Source organism: Falco cherrug, chromosome 18 (genome assembly GCF_023634085.1).
Source record: "Falco cherrug isolate bFalChe1 chromosome 18, bFalChe1.pri, whole genome shotgun sequence".
Taxonomy (NCBI): Eukaryota; Metazoa; Chordata; class Aves; order Falconiformes; family Falconidae; genus Falco; species Falco cherrug.
Genome location: NC_073714.1, coordinates 1,149,659 through 1,163,614, shown reverse-complemented (window position 1 = coordinate 1,163,614; position 13,956 = coordinate 1,149,659). Strand labels below are relative to the sequence as shown.

At 47.2% G+C, this 13,956-nt stretch overlaps 1 protein-coding gene across 1 annotated transcript; it reads left to right on the top strand.

Annotated features, from left to right (window-relative positions):
• The first annotated feature begins 533 nt into the window (after positions 1-533).
• On the top strand, positions 534-13,830 carry IKBKB (inhibitor of nuclear factor kappa B kinase subunit beta). Its single transcript, XM_055696324.1, has 21 exons — positions 534-790; positions 874-968; positions 1,597-1,714; positions 2,453-2,522; positions 5,312-5,400; positions 5,862-5,951; positions 6,311-6,435; positions 6,773-6,880; positions 7,180-7,309; positions 7,759-7,953; positions 8,203-8,317; positions 8,664-8,787; positions 9,043-9,194; positions 9,309-9,370; positions 10,367-10,476; positions 10,735-10,784; positions 11,346-11,445; positions 11,607-11,754; positions 11,961-12,088; positions 12,699-12,789; positions 13,213-13,830. Exons 1-21 carry the CDS (start codon positions 686-688, stop codon positions 13,279-13,281), a joined length of 2,274 nt encoding a protein of 757 aa, XP_055552299.1. The 5' UTR covers positions 534-685; the 3' UTR covers positions 13,282-13,830.
• The last annotated feature ends 126 nt before the right edge of the window (positions 13,831-13,956 follow it).

The window sequence follows — 13,956 nt, the reverse complement described above, 5'->3', positions numbered from 1 at the left end:
CCTCTAGATTAAGGAGGCTAACAAAGTAACAGCCATGGGAGAAGATTTCTGACGCTGTTATTCCCTGGCTTTTCACAGCTTAGGGGCAGCTATACATGTCTAGAGGGCGTGGTGTGGGTGCCAGTTGTAGCATTTAAGGTATTTTAGGGAAGCCAGCAAGAATAGCGTCTCCTCTCTCAAGCACTATCTACGGGCTTACCCGCCAGCTGATCCTGCCTCTGGACAGAGCTCGGCAGGGCCGTTAGCGTTACCGATGAGCTGTGTCATGGTGGCGTCCTGCGGCCGGCCCGCACCCCCGGCAGGATGCCTCGAGGCCGGGGGGGCGGCGGGCCCGGGGCGCGGCGTCACGGCCCCTAACGCCGGCTAGCCCAGGCAGGCAGCAGCTAAACCCGGCGCAGCGCACCGGCGGCGCTTTGGCGGCGAGGCGGGGAGCCGAGACCAGCAGCACGTTCGGTACGATCAGAGCATTTTAAAGCGGCTGCGGGCAGCAGGCAGACGCGCTGCCGGTTTACCTAGCCGCCCGCGAACTCTCCTCCCAGCCCAAGGCCCCGGTTCCGGGAGCGGTGGCGGCCCCGAGACCCGGGCCGCGCGGCTCCTTTAAGGGCGGGCAGGCGCCCGCGCCGGAGCCGGAAGCGTCGGCGGGCGCGGCCCAGGCCCGGTCGAGCCGGAGCGCCGCGGCCCCGCCATGAGCCGGCCGCCGGCCCTGCAGGCGCAGACCTGCGGCCCCTGGGAGATGAAGGAGCGCCTGGGCACCGGCGGCTTCGGCAACGTCATTCGCTGGCACAACAAGGTAGGCAGCGGCCACCCCCCCCCGGCCCGGCGCGGCCCGGCCCGGCGCGCCCGCGCTCAGCCGCTCCTGTGCTGCGTCCGCAGGAGACCGGCGAGCAGGTGGCCATCAAGCAGTGCCGGCAGGAGCTGAGTCCGCGCAACCGCGACCGCTGGGCGCTGGAGATACAGATCATGAAGAGGTGAGGCGGGGCCGGCCCTGGGCCTGGCGCTGCCGCCCGGGGGCGACCCTGCAGCGCGGGTCCTGCGGCTGCGCTGCGGCCGGGGCGGGAGAGGCCGCCGGGCGCCGGCCCGCTGCGGGGGAAGGTGCGTGGGAGCGACCGCTGGAGGAAACGGCGCCTTGCGTTTCGTCGGAGCCTCGAGTCTTCGGCTTTCTTCTTCGGTGCTTCTTCCGTTGCCCTCGGTGTCACCGCAGCTGTGCTCCGTGGCTGTGCTTTCACGGAGCCGAACGTCCGCGCTGGCTCGTCCTGCGGGGCGCCGGTCGCGGCGTGGGCCCCTCCGGCCGTGCCGTGCTCTGCCGGGCGCCTGCGCGCAGCCCCCGCCCGCGCAGCTCTGGGGCGCGTCGCGGATGCACCGGCTGCGCGTGGAGTGCAAGGGGCTGGGCTGGGTCTGCGTCACGGGGAGATGGATGAATTGTAAACCTCTAGAATTCATAATTCAGCTTCTGAAAGGCTTACTGGCCTTGTAGGACTTTACACCGTTTCATGCGCTCGCGGTCATCGTGGAACTGTTGCAGAACAGTCATCTTTCAAATGTTACCCTGATTCCATTCCGCTCATCACGTGTATTTGCCTCATTTCTACGCCTCAGGCTGAACCATCCCAATGTGGTGGCTGCCCGTGATGTCCCTGAAGGGATGCAGAAGCTTGCACCAAATGACTTGCCTTTGCTGGCCATGGAGTACTGCCAAGGCGGAGATCTCCGTAAGGTGAGGTCCTTAGGATCCTGATCAAGGGCTGGACCAGCTTCTCAGCTGATCCTAGGGCATCTGTTGAAGCTGCCTTGTAAAACCTCTGTTTCCACATCCTGATGCTTCCTGATTCTTGTCATGGCACCGACGGGTTTTGGTTGGCTGGTTCTTGATATTATCGTTCAGCTTTTCAAGGCTTAAGTGTTTTCTGAAACTTTTTATATTTGTTTGACTGCTAGTGATACTGTGAGGAGTTTGCATGTAGAGCATGAGGGCATGTGTGAGGGTTGTGCAACAGGCTGTGAGTATGGCCAAGGCCGTTGAAGGGCAGGATATGTCTGTGGGCTGAAAGTGATTAACTCCTATGTGTCACAGGAAAAAAAAAAACCCCACATGTTAATTCTAATCTGACTGTTTTTCTAAACTTTGCTTTAATCTGTCCGTAGAGCTTAGAGATGAGATTTGAGCTGATATTGCTAGGCACAGGGGAAATGGCTGTTAAGGTTGGAGTGAACAGAAGGAAGAGAATGGGGATAACACTGACTTCTTTCACCCACTCTTTTCTCCTCCCATGTGGTTAGACCAAGGCCCAAAGCTGTGATTGCTACCAGAGGTTACAATCCCTTAGAGTTTTGTGCCTCTAGAGAATTTCTTTGCTGTTACTGAAACTTCTTGCATCCATGGGAGTTTGTGGGACTATGAGCCTCACTCAGGATATAGGAGGGAAAGAGTTTGTTTGGTGTTGTTTTCTTGCAGTACCTGAATCAGCTGGAGAACTGCTGTGGCTTGCGGGAAGAAGCTATTCTCATCTTGTTGTCTGATATTGGTAAGTGATAGTAGTACCTTCAGTTGTTTGAACCATGGAAGCCCTTTCAGTGCCTGGTCCACTCTTAAAGGTATGCAGCAGTGACCTTAACAACTCAGTCTTAAGACCGACCTTTGAAGAGTATGCTTCTTTCCTGTCTTGCTCTGACAGCCCTCCCTGTGGGAGAGCCAACCTTTGATTTTTGTTCTTGAAAACGTGGAGACTGATTTTCTCGCCCAGCAAAAGTGCCACTCGGGATTTCCTGGAAGGTTCTGGGTAGCTGAACACTTGCCAAGTGACTCTGGTTTATGTTGCACATCAGTCTCCACTCTCAGCTTAACAGCTGATGATCAGTGGGTTTCCGTTAGTATGTGAGCAAGCACTGTGTGGAATTTTAGAGGGGTCTGGTGCAAAGGTTGCAAAGTGCTGTCTAGAGACTTCTGAGGTGGAGTTTTTTTTGGTCAGGCAGTGTTGTGATCTCACCGAGTTGCAGCTGAGGCAAAACTGGACAGGTGCTAAGGCTTTAGAGAAAAGATACTTAAGAAGTGCATTTGGGGCAGATGTATGCTTAGAAAGTGCGCTTGTGGCAAGAGAGTAAGTGTGCATTTGTCACTGCTTTTACTGCAGCGGTGGCTGTTAGGCATCATCTCCTGTCCTTTGTGTTCCCAGGGCACTTGTGTTCTGCTGCCTTATCCTTGTATTCCTTAGTGGCCAGCAAAGGATACCGAGTGCTGACTAGAGACAGCAGCAGATCATGTTTAGGGTGAAGTTTGTGTTCATATGCTTGTGTGTGTATGGGAAGAGGGACAGACTCAAATTTTCAATTGTATGATCTCAACTGTAGCTGATAAGAAATATTTTTGACTATTGATGTAACTTGTTCTCCTGATCAAGTGCATACCTAGTTGGTCTTTCTAGGGTAAGGAGAAAGACAGTTATATTGTTGATAGCTTCTGAAAGTCAAGCTGGATCATTTTGCACTCAACAAGAGAGCTCTGCCTGGGAATGCAATGGTGTCAGAAGGGGTGTGAAGTCTGAGAAAGCAGAAAAGTGAGTCCCTTTGTTTCAGGCCTGGCTGAAAAGCGCATACTGGAAATACTGCCAAATTTTGTTTTTCCTAGCGCTGTGATCTGTCTTTTTATTCACAGGAGGGCAGATATATTAAGGCATTATCTTGAGCAAGTGTGAGAAAATGGGCGGCATTTGTTCTGCCTTTGTGTATTCGTAAGATGAGATTTTTGTCTTTCTAGTATAGATGGAATTCATCAGTGTGCCAGTTTTGGGGTCTCAGTGGTTCTGAGCAGAGAAAGTATGTTGCACAGAAATTTCCTATGAAGAATTTTGCAGGTGAAATGTGGGGAAGAACACCTTGTGGACAGGTCAGAACAAAGTGGTTGGCAGAACAGCTTTTGGATTCTACGTTAAGACTGTTGAAGAAACAGCTAGGTAAAGAAAAGCTGAGTACAGCCACTCGGATCACCCAGCCAGGTTGTTAGCACTGAGTTATTCTATAGGCAATTGGGAGATATTTTTGAATTGGTAGCCTTTGTCCTATGGGAGATTTCAACTTCCCAGACATCAACTGGGGATATATCATATTGCTGTGACAGGTTGATCTTGGAAATTCTTGATATTTGTGGGAGATAGCTTCTTGTCACAAGTACTCAGCCAACTAGGAAAGATGCCCTCCTGGACTTGCTATTTGTGAATAGACTTGTGGGCGATGTGGTGATAGGTGGCTGTCTTGGCCACAGTGATCATGCAGTGGCTGAATTTAAAATTATCAGTGTAATGAGAAAAAAGGACAGCAGAGTTGCTACCCTGGACTTCAAGAGAGCAAACTAAACTATTAGGGTGCTGTTTATCAGAGTACACTGGGAATCAGCTTTTGAGAGCTTAGGAGTCCATGAGTGCTGATCAGTTTTGAAGAACCACCTTTTAGAAGTATAGGAGCAGGCAACTGGAATGTGTTGTAAGTCAAGCAAGTGGGGCCGAAGGACCAGCTTGGTTGAACAGGGAACTCTTTGTGGAGCTCAAGAGGAAAAAATTTGTATGATCTCTGGAAGCAATGTCAGGCTTCACAGGAAGACTACAGAGTTGTGGTTCATATAGGCAGTGAGAAGACATGAAAGGCCAAAGCTCAGTTAGAGCTGAAATTGTGTTGTGTCAGACAACCAGAAAGGCTTTTTAAAGTTGTTAGTAGCATGAGGAGGTCTAAAGAAAACATTGGACTGATACTTGTTGAAGCTGATCACCTGACTAACAGGGATGAAGGAAAAACAGAGGCATTCAATGCTTTTTCTGACTCAGTGTTTAATAATACTGATAGACCTTGGGCTGCCTGGTCACCTGAGTTGGAGGACTATGAGCGTGGGAACAGCGATTTTCCATTTGGGGACACTGAAACTGCCAGGGACCCAGCTGTACCAGCTGAATGTTCACAGGTCTGTGGGGCCTGATGGGATTCACCTCAGAGTACTGAAGGAGCTAGTGGATGTTCTGTCAGGACCCCTTTTGGTCATCTGCCAAAGGTCTTAAGAGTCTGGGGAGGTCCCTGCTGACTGGAAATTAGGCAATGTTATTCCAGTTTACAAGAAGGGCATGAGGGAAGACCCAGGGAGGAAACTGTGTTTCCGTCCAGAGGTGTTTGATGCCGACTTTTTCTCTTGCACTTGGTGTTACGTTGTATGTTTGATTGTACAAGATTTGACCCAAAAGCCATGCTTATACTAGGTAGAAATGAATCCTTACTGAGCTCATGCTAGGTGCTGTTAGCTACACTCTCACAAGTGGCTTTTTCTGTGTCTCAGCTTCTGCTCTCAGGTACCTTCATGAGAACAGGATCATCCACAGAGACTTGAAACCAGAGAACATTGTGCTGCAGCAAGGAGAGCAAAGGGTAAGCAGGAAGCAGGTGCCTGTCCCTACACAGACAAGTAGGTGTAAACTTCATTGGAATTACAGTGGTCCCTCTGCGAGAGCCCAGGGTAACAGCTAGCTCAGACCTGCATGTCAGATGATTGATATTCTGCACGCAGCTGAGATGAAAGGTTGTATTGGACTTCTGGCAACACCTGACACTTTGACTTTCAACTCTTAAGGAAAGAACACAGCTGTGCGGATTGACGAGAGATCTGAATTAGCAGTAATGTTTCCAGCTCTGTGTGTGTCAAGCCAATGAAAACTTTACATGCTTTGCAGGTTTAGGAATCTGCAGGAGCCTCCCATTTCTGCTTCCATTTCTTTGTTGGTGCCTCTCCTGTGTACCTTTGAAGAACTGAACCTTTCCTTTCTCGGCTGTATGGTGTGGTTTTAACAGGAATTATCTCTAGTGTTCTTATTCTTTGTTGTGTTTTTCAGTTAATACACAAAATCATTGACCTTGGGTATGCCAAGGAGCTGGATCAAGGTAGCCTATGTACATCCTTTGTTGGGACTCTACAGTACTTGGTAAGGAAGGAATTAATCTAGAAGAGTAGCTATGGCTTTGGAGTGGGATAGATTTAACTGTTACCAGGTTTTGGGCTGGGATGTCCTGGTATGGGGTGTATTTGGGGTGCTGCAGATAGCAAAGGTGACTGTTCTTTTGCTTGCGCTGGGTTTTCACAATGTCTGCTAGCTATGTCTGTTATGAATAAGATGCAGGAGTGCCAATAACCTCTTCTGCTCACTCTAAGAGGATCTCAAAGCTTGCGAGCAGCAGTGTTCAGCACCATCTTTAATCTGTTGTACAAATGCTAATGAGCTCTTAAGGGATTGAGAGAGCTAAGAGATGGGTGGCTTTGTCTCGTGTGTGTAAACTGTTTCAGGCTCCAGAGCTGCTGGAACAGCAGAAGTACACAGTGACAGTGGATTACTGGAGCTTTGGCACACTGGCCTTTGAGTGCATTACAGGCTTCCGACCATTCCTACCCAACTGGCAGCCAGTGCAGTGGTGAGTGAGCTGGGGCCAGGTGATAAGAAGAGTGCATGCAATGGGACTGTTCTGTTTACAGGAGGTAGAAGAATGGTCTCTTGATTCTTATCGTAATATTCCTGTGTTCCTTGCCCTTATGGAGACTGACTCCCTTTGCAGGGGTTTGACCTACTGAGCAAGTTCAGCATTCTTGATACTTGCTCTTTGGGATTGGGAGTGATTCCTGCAGGGTGGTGGCAGAAACCAAAGTGGCATCTGTATGGCATCCATCAAGAGTAGCTTTAAGAGCCTACTAACATGCAGACTGGGAAAGACAGGTGATTGTTTCACCGTTGTACTTGCTTGCATTCATTAGGCATACAAAAGTGCAACAGAAGAGTGAGCTGGACATTGTCGTTTCAGAAGATTTATCTGGAGAAGTCAAGTTTTCTAGCAGTTTACCCTGCCCAAACAATCTAAACAGGTGAGGACTAGAAATCTGTTATGCCATGCTAGGATAAACTGTTTCTTCTGCAAAAGGGCCAGGTTTGTATTTTATGTCTTACACTCAATTTATTTGCAGATTAACATAGTATGACACACACAATGCTTGTGTCCCGTCAGGCTTGTGTAGTTGTGAGTCTCTGTTTCTGCCTTCTAAACACTACATTTGTGATCGGGGTGGGAAGCTGTTTGTCAGTCTTCCTGCAGAGACCAAGCCATACGGTGACTGCGAATGCACTTTTTACTTCCTCTGATCCCCTTCTTGTTTTGGTCCTTCAGTGTTTTGGCTGGGAGGCTGGAGAAATGGTTGCAGCTCATGTTAATGTGGCACCCACGGCAGAGAGGGACAGATCCCACATATGGACCCAATGGGTGTTTCAAAGCTTTGGATGACATTTTGAACTTGAAGGTGAGCGATGGGTCTGTATTACCCTGGAAAGCTTTCCGGAGAGCAGTTGCGTGTAGCCCATGAGAGAAGAGGCTTGAGTCATAGACCTAGGAGGAGCAGCAGCACCGAATCTCATTTTGCTGTCTCCTGACAGTGACAGGTGCTTTCTTCTTGCTTATTTGAGGACAGATACTCCTTGGGAGTAGCAAATAGCTTCTGCGTGAGTTTGGTTCCATATTCTGGTAGAGAATTCTGTGACTGGAGTGGTTTAGTTGCCATGTGGCCTCTCTTCCAGTTGGTGGAGGACAAAGATTTTAGCATAATACTGTGAAATAAGCTGCAGAGTGACTTCCTGAGCCCTGCAGGTGCTTTGAACAGTTTATTGGCGGCCAGTATCAGTCCTGGGATCTCTGCTCAAACATAACCGGTGTATTTTCAGCCCTTCTTATGTCACGCTACTCTTCTTGTAGTTGCTCCACGTTTTGAACATGGTTACGGGAACTGTATATACCTATCCTGTGACAGAGGAGGAGACTCTGCAAACTGTGAAGGCCAGGATCCACTCAGACACGGGAATCCCAGAACAGGACCAGGAACTACTGCAGGAAGCTGGACTGGCATTGTTTTCTGAGAAGCTGGCTACTAAGCGTATAGTTGATAGCAAGGTGAGCCTGAATACTCCCTTCCTTGCCGTTGAGTGAATCTGCAGGTACTGCTCTCGCTTTGGGAGCATGGCACTCCCTGCTGTTCTGGTAGGCTTTTGTCTAAACCACACAGACTGAACAGCCCTTGCAGAACAGGCACCCTGTTGCCTTTGGTGTTCAGTCTTTGGCTAAGGAGGAGCATTCTCTTTATGGTGTTATTGAGGCTTGCTTTTTCTGAGAGAGCCTAGCTGGGTCTTTCATTCTCTGCAGGTGAACGATACTGCAGCTGCAGACACAGACCTCCTCTTCCTCTTTGATAACCAGAAAGTTGCCTATGAGCCTCAGGTTGCCTTGCGCCCTCATCCGGAAAGCGTTGACTGCATCCGTAAGGATTTTCTCTAGCATGAATGTGAAAGGTTGTCCGTGTTGAGAGGGCTGCCTGTGTTCCGTGGTTTGTATTGTGTGCAAAGAGTAGAGAGAGCTTTTGCACGTTGGGACGAAAGCAGTAAAATGGACCAGCATAGCATTCATTCAGTTAGTCAGAGTAACTGAGGAAGGGAAGGGTCTGATTTTGACGTACTGGGGAAGCTGCATAGGGGTTAGTTGACTATAGGCTTTGCAAGAGGTAACACACTCCTCAAAGGAGTGATGTTTTGGTCTGTTTTGTCATATGATAACACTACTTTTAGACTTCATGCTGATACATACATTTCCCTCCCCTCTGTTTCCAGTTCAGGATCCAAAGAAGAATCTCCACTTTTTCCAGTTGCGGAAAGTGTGGGGTCAGATCTGGCACACAATCCGGATGCTGAAAGAGGACTGTAACCGGCTTCAGCAGGGGCAGCGAGCAGCCATGTACGGTGGCAGTTTCTCTAGAGTACATATCCCTGCCTTTGCTCTGTGGTGAAAGGCAAAGGACAGGAATGGAACCTTGTTGGAACAGGGAAGCTCATGAGTGGAGCTCGTGATAATGAGAAGCTGAGAGTTCTGCCCTCTGACACAACTGCTTTTGTGCTCACTGCTACTCTCTGAAGTATCTGCTTTTGATGTAAGTGGAAGTCTTCATTTTTAGTTTGGGAGGGTAATAGGACCTTCTTCTTGTCCATGCAGGATGAATCTGTTGCGTTACAATAGTACCCTCTCTAAGATGAAGAATTCTATGGCCTCGCTTTCCCAGCAGCTGAAAGCAAAGCTGGACTTCTTTAAAACAAGCATTCAGATTGATCTGGAGAAGTATAAAGAGCAGATTGAATTTGGAATTAGTAAGTATAGCATCTGGAAGACAGAGCTCTTTTTATACCTGTTGTCCCCACAAAGTATCTACCTATTTCTGTATGAACCTGAGAAAAGCAATCGCCCTTCTTTCCTTCCTGTAGCTTCTGAGAAGCTGCTGTTTGCCTGGAAGGAGATGGAGCAAGCTGTGGAACTTTGTGGGCGGGTATGTTTCTAAATCTAACTGCTTATCCTGAAGATAAGAGGCTTTTTTTTCCCCCTTTCCTCTTGCCCTCCCACCCCTTTTATTGTCCTCCCTTAAACAGAAACTCCTTGTGTCTGGGCTGATTCCAGATGTCACATTGCCTTCATTTTGGTGGCACCATTTTTGTCCATTGTCAACTTCCTGAAGCTCACTGTTTGTAAGACTTAGGGGAAAAGGGGAGATTTTGGCGAATGTGAGGAGATTTTGCAGTGGTGGCACTTGGATGTCCTGCTAACCCAGTCCTGGAGCCAGCATAGCAGAAAAGATGTTATGGAGCATAGGTTAAACTGAATGGGAAAGCGAATGATTAGATGATTGAACACAAGAATTTTAAGCATCAGTCTTAAATTTTGAAAAGCAACAATTTCCCTCTTTTGGTGCATGTTCCACGGCTGTTCCCCGTGAAACATTCAGCCTCTTGACACAAGACAATGTAACCAGGCACCATCACTCCCGGATGAGGAGCAAAAGCCAACTAGTTGATATCTTATTCTTTTCCAGCACTTAGTCCTCCTCTGCTGGGGGGAGGCAGAGGGCAGAATGTCTGTCTAACAAGCAGCAGCTTCTCCATGCAAATGAATTCAAGTGAAAAGCACAATTTGGGGTGCCAGAGTGGATGTGGTGTGCCGGGGGAAAGGCGGAATAGCTGAGGAAAAGGAAGCATCATGGCCTGGGAACTAGCAGCACATTTACTACAAAGTGATCCTTCAGTGGCTCTTTGTTGCAAGGCTGAATTTTTTATCAGAAAATTCTTGGAAGTTGTTTGATCCCAAAGCACCAAGCTAACGTCCCTGAATGGAAATTACTCATTCTCATTTGGTTTTGTCCGAGTCTGCTGTTTGCATCTTGCCAATGCGAGTGTTTAGAAATGTGAATGAGAAGGGAAGAGCCAGTATGAGTGGTAGTGTCTCTCAGTTATGAGAGTATCCCATTGCTTTTGTTCTGCCCTGCTTTTAGGAGGATGATGTGGATCAGCTAGTGAAGAGGATGATGGCCCTGCAGACAGACATTGTGGACCTGCAGAGAAGCCCACTAGGTCGTAAACAAGGAGGAACACTGGAGGATTTGTGAGTTGAACTACCTTAAACTTCAGATGCAGGTGTATTGCTAGCTAAGCTTATTCACCACAGGACAAGGAAAGTGCTTCAGCCCAAAATTATGGGGGTTTGGGAGGACTTTGACACTAAAAGACAGTTTATGACTCCATACCTGTCATTGGTCAGAAATGGCAGACTGGTGTATATAAAAGATTGGAGTTCTCGAACTACTTGTTCATGGTTTACTTTCTAGAGAAGTCTTTTTGTGTTCTGTGCCTTTTCTTCCAGAGAAGAGCAAGCCAGAGAGCTGTACCGGAGATTGAGAGAGAAGCCAAGAGGTAAAAGACGTTTTAGCTCAAGGTCAGCTTGCTAGCTTGGTTTGTGTGAACAGTAACTTTGGAGGTGCAGTAATTAGCACTGAGAAAACTCTCTCTGCATTCTAGGCCTGCCCATATGCTAGCTGCACATGGACTTTACTGGATCGGCCTTTCTTTGGAGAAGGGGGTCAGGGAGTCAATTTTACATTAGGGCCAGCCTTGCTTTTTGTGGTGTCTTTGTGGTGCCTTTTGAGCTGTTCTTGAAACTCCTCTGAAGCTTTTCTCAGAGCAAATTGTTGCCACAAGCATATGCTGCTGCTTCTGTGTAGGAAGGACGAAAAACATAGCTGTTCCTTTGAGCAGCTATACATCCCCAAGGCATCAGACCCACCTTATCAACTGCTTTCCAGTTCTCATAATTTTGAAGGTGGTGGCTGAATTCCAATGCAGTTCATCCCACTCAAATGGCCTAAACTCGAGATGTTTCAGGACTGAAGCAGCAGTGGAAATAAGCCACTAAGAATCTTCTCATTTTGTCCTGTAAGCCTACCCTTCTGTGTAATACTCTGACTCTCCTTCCAGATCAGAGGACAAGCGGTGACAGCCAAGAAATAGTACGACTGCTCCTACAGGCAATCCAGACCTTTGAAAAAAAGGTCAGAGTCATTTATGCTCAACTCAGGTGAGCTTTGTAGAGTTACCTTTTATTGAGGGTTAAGCAAAAGCATCTAGAAGTTTAAAAACCAGTGCATATAGCTGATGAGATCTCATCTCAGAAATATTACTCTACTGCAGTTGTCCATGTGTGATCTGATTTCTTTTTTTTTTTTTTTATATTAACAGTAAAACTGTAGTTTGCAAGCAGAAGGCACTGGAATTGTTCCCCCGAGTGGAGAAAGTGATGAATCTGATGAATGAAGATGAGGAAACGGTTGTTAGGCTTCAAGAGAAACGACAGAAAGAACTGTGGAACTTGCTGAAAATTGCTTGCGTAAGTAAAATAACAACTCCAGTTTAGCCTGAAAATACGGTTTGTAGCACAGGTTACTGAAATAATAGTAAATTTGGTATGTCCTATGGGTTTTTTCTCTGTTATTTTGAATTAGTATTAAAGCCAAGTTCCAAGCCGTCTCATACTTCTGGCTGCTGGAAATCAGTGGAAACAATTGCAATCTGAATCTTTTGTGTTTTCTTCAGAGTAAAGTACGTGGTCCTGTTACTGGCAGTCCAGAGAGCGTGAACACATCACGTCTTGGTAGCCCTGGTCAGCTGCTGCTGCAGGTTCCTTCTGGAACATACAATTTATCAGAATCTGTCAGGAAAAGGTGAGACAAAGTCTGGAATTCTGTAGCTGCTAACTACAGAGCTGGGGCTCCTGCTTTGTGAAATAATGACACACAGGCTTTCCCACATTTTACGCTTTGTGTTCAGCTTCCATTGTCAGATGAACATCTTCCTTATGAAAAACAGGGGATAATCCCCCTGCCTCAATAAGAAAGGGATTGCATTATCTGGAATGGTTGGGCTTGCTTGAGGGTACGCTGCCATGCAGAATTGTTGAAGCATTGTCATGTAAGGTGATAGTGGCTGAGCTGTATCATAAAGGAGAGAATGTCGTTAACCAAGCAAGCGTAATTCTGGCTTGCTTAAATGAACTGGGTCACCAGCTGGAATGACAGACCTTGATCTAGCAACAGTGATTCCACAGAGTAAGAACCCAAGTCTGACTTGAAACATGCTTCTTTTCCCCTGCCCCAGTGAATCTGGGGATGACACAGACTTCCCTAGTTGTGATATGAATTGCTAGCTTATGAGCTCACTGGTAAAGGTTAATATTCCTCAGTGCTGTGCAGCATACCTGCCAGAAGTATTTCCTAAAGGTAAAGGCAGCATCTCCTCAAACACAGAAAATTGTGTAATAATTCTCCCTTTCAGTGAGGAGCTACTGTTGGAATCACAGAAACTCTGTAACCAACTGGAAAATGTGATGCATGACACAATGAAGGATCAGGAGCAGAGCTTCATGGTAACTTATTTAATATTCTTCTATAAATGGGACTGGGGAAACTCATGGCTTCAAGCTCCTGCTTATGCAACTTTGCCACCAATAAGTAACATGGCTTACAGAAATCTTGCATATTCCTCCTTTGAGCAAGGAGAGTAGGTATTTTGGGGAACAGAAGGCACCCACTCCCCCAAATGAACCGCAGACTGACTCCTTGCTTGCCATGTACAGGAGCCATGTGTTGGGGACTTAAGTTGTGCTGAACAGTAAAAGGATGGGGAAAGGCGCTTGGCTGTTGTACAAAAATACTTCAAAACTGCATTCTTAAAAGTGGGTTGGTCTAGTGGTGGGTCATACACTGGTGGAATTGCTTCCCCTTTATTCTGGAGAGATCTGAACTGTAAGCTACGTCAGATTTTGTAGTTCTAACTCTTTATTCATTAGGCTCTAGACTGGAGCTGGCTGCAGCTTCAGGTAGAAGAAACAAACAGTCCGGAGCAAACCCAGATGTAAAATCACTTTGGTTGCCTCTGAAGACATGCTCCTTCAGGAAGCCAACTGTGAACAGCTGTTGCCTCTGAGAAGGGAAGTTCAAGTGCCTCCTTCTACTGTCACTTAACCTGCTTATGTGATACACGTGGCCTAGCTTTTAATATCCACCTCTCAGATGCTCTTTTTTTCACAAAGATACAGTAGGAAATGCCTGTTCTAACTACTTGGAAAAGGTTCTTTGTTGTGCCTTAAGACAGCAGATAACTCTTGATTCTCTGTCCCAATGTGTCTTCCCTTAGGCAGCACGTGGTTGTTTCACTGCCTTTCAGGCTTTCTAATGAACAATGCATGCAATCAGCTTGCACAGTCACTGAGAGATGTCAACTTCCTAATATACTTGAACTGTGAACTTAAACTTCTTAACTTTGCTGATTTGCACTTTTTCTCTGAAGTGTAATGGTTATACTTAACTAATAGTTGTTTCCTATATGGGAACAAAATTATCTAAAAGATGTAAACTTTTGGTTTGCTCTCTTTGATACATTCAATAACATTTTAATGAAAAAGCTGCTTTCGCTGTGCAGGTCTCTGAAACATGGGTGGTATAAAGATGTTACGGTAGAGGCCACAGAGAAGGAAATCATCACTATGCAAGTATAGTTTCACAAAGCATTTGCAGATGATCTGCTAACTGCT

Bases quoted from the DNA above. Each gene is read 5' to 3' on its own strand.
- IKBKB (XM_055696324.1), top strand. From the start codon at position 686: ATGAGCCGGCCGCCGGCCCTGCAGGCGCAGACCTGCGGCCCCTGGGAG. The intron at 5,952-6,310 runs GTAAGGAAGGAA...AAACTGTTTCAG, and splicing joins TTGGGACTCTACAGTACTTG to GCTCCAGAGCTGCTGGAACA. The intron at 12,089-12,698 runs GTGAGACAAAGT...TCTCCCTTTCAG, and splicing joins TCAGAATCTGTCAGGAAAAG to TGAGGAGCTACTGTTGGAAT.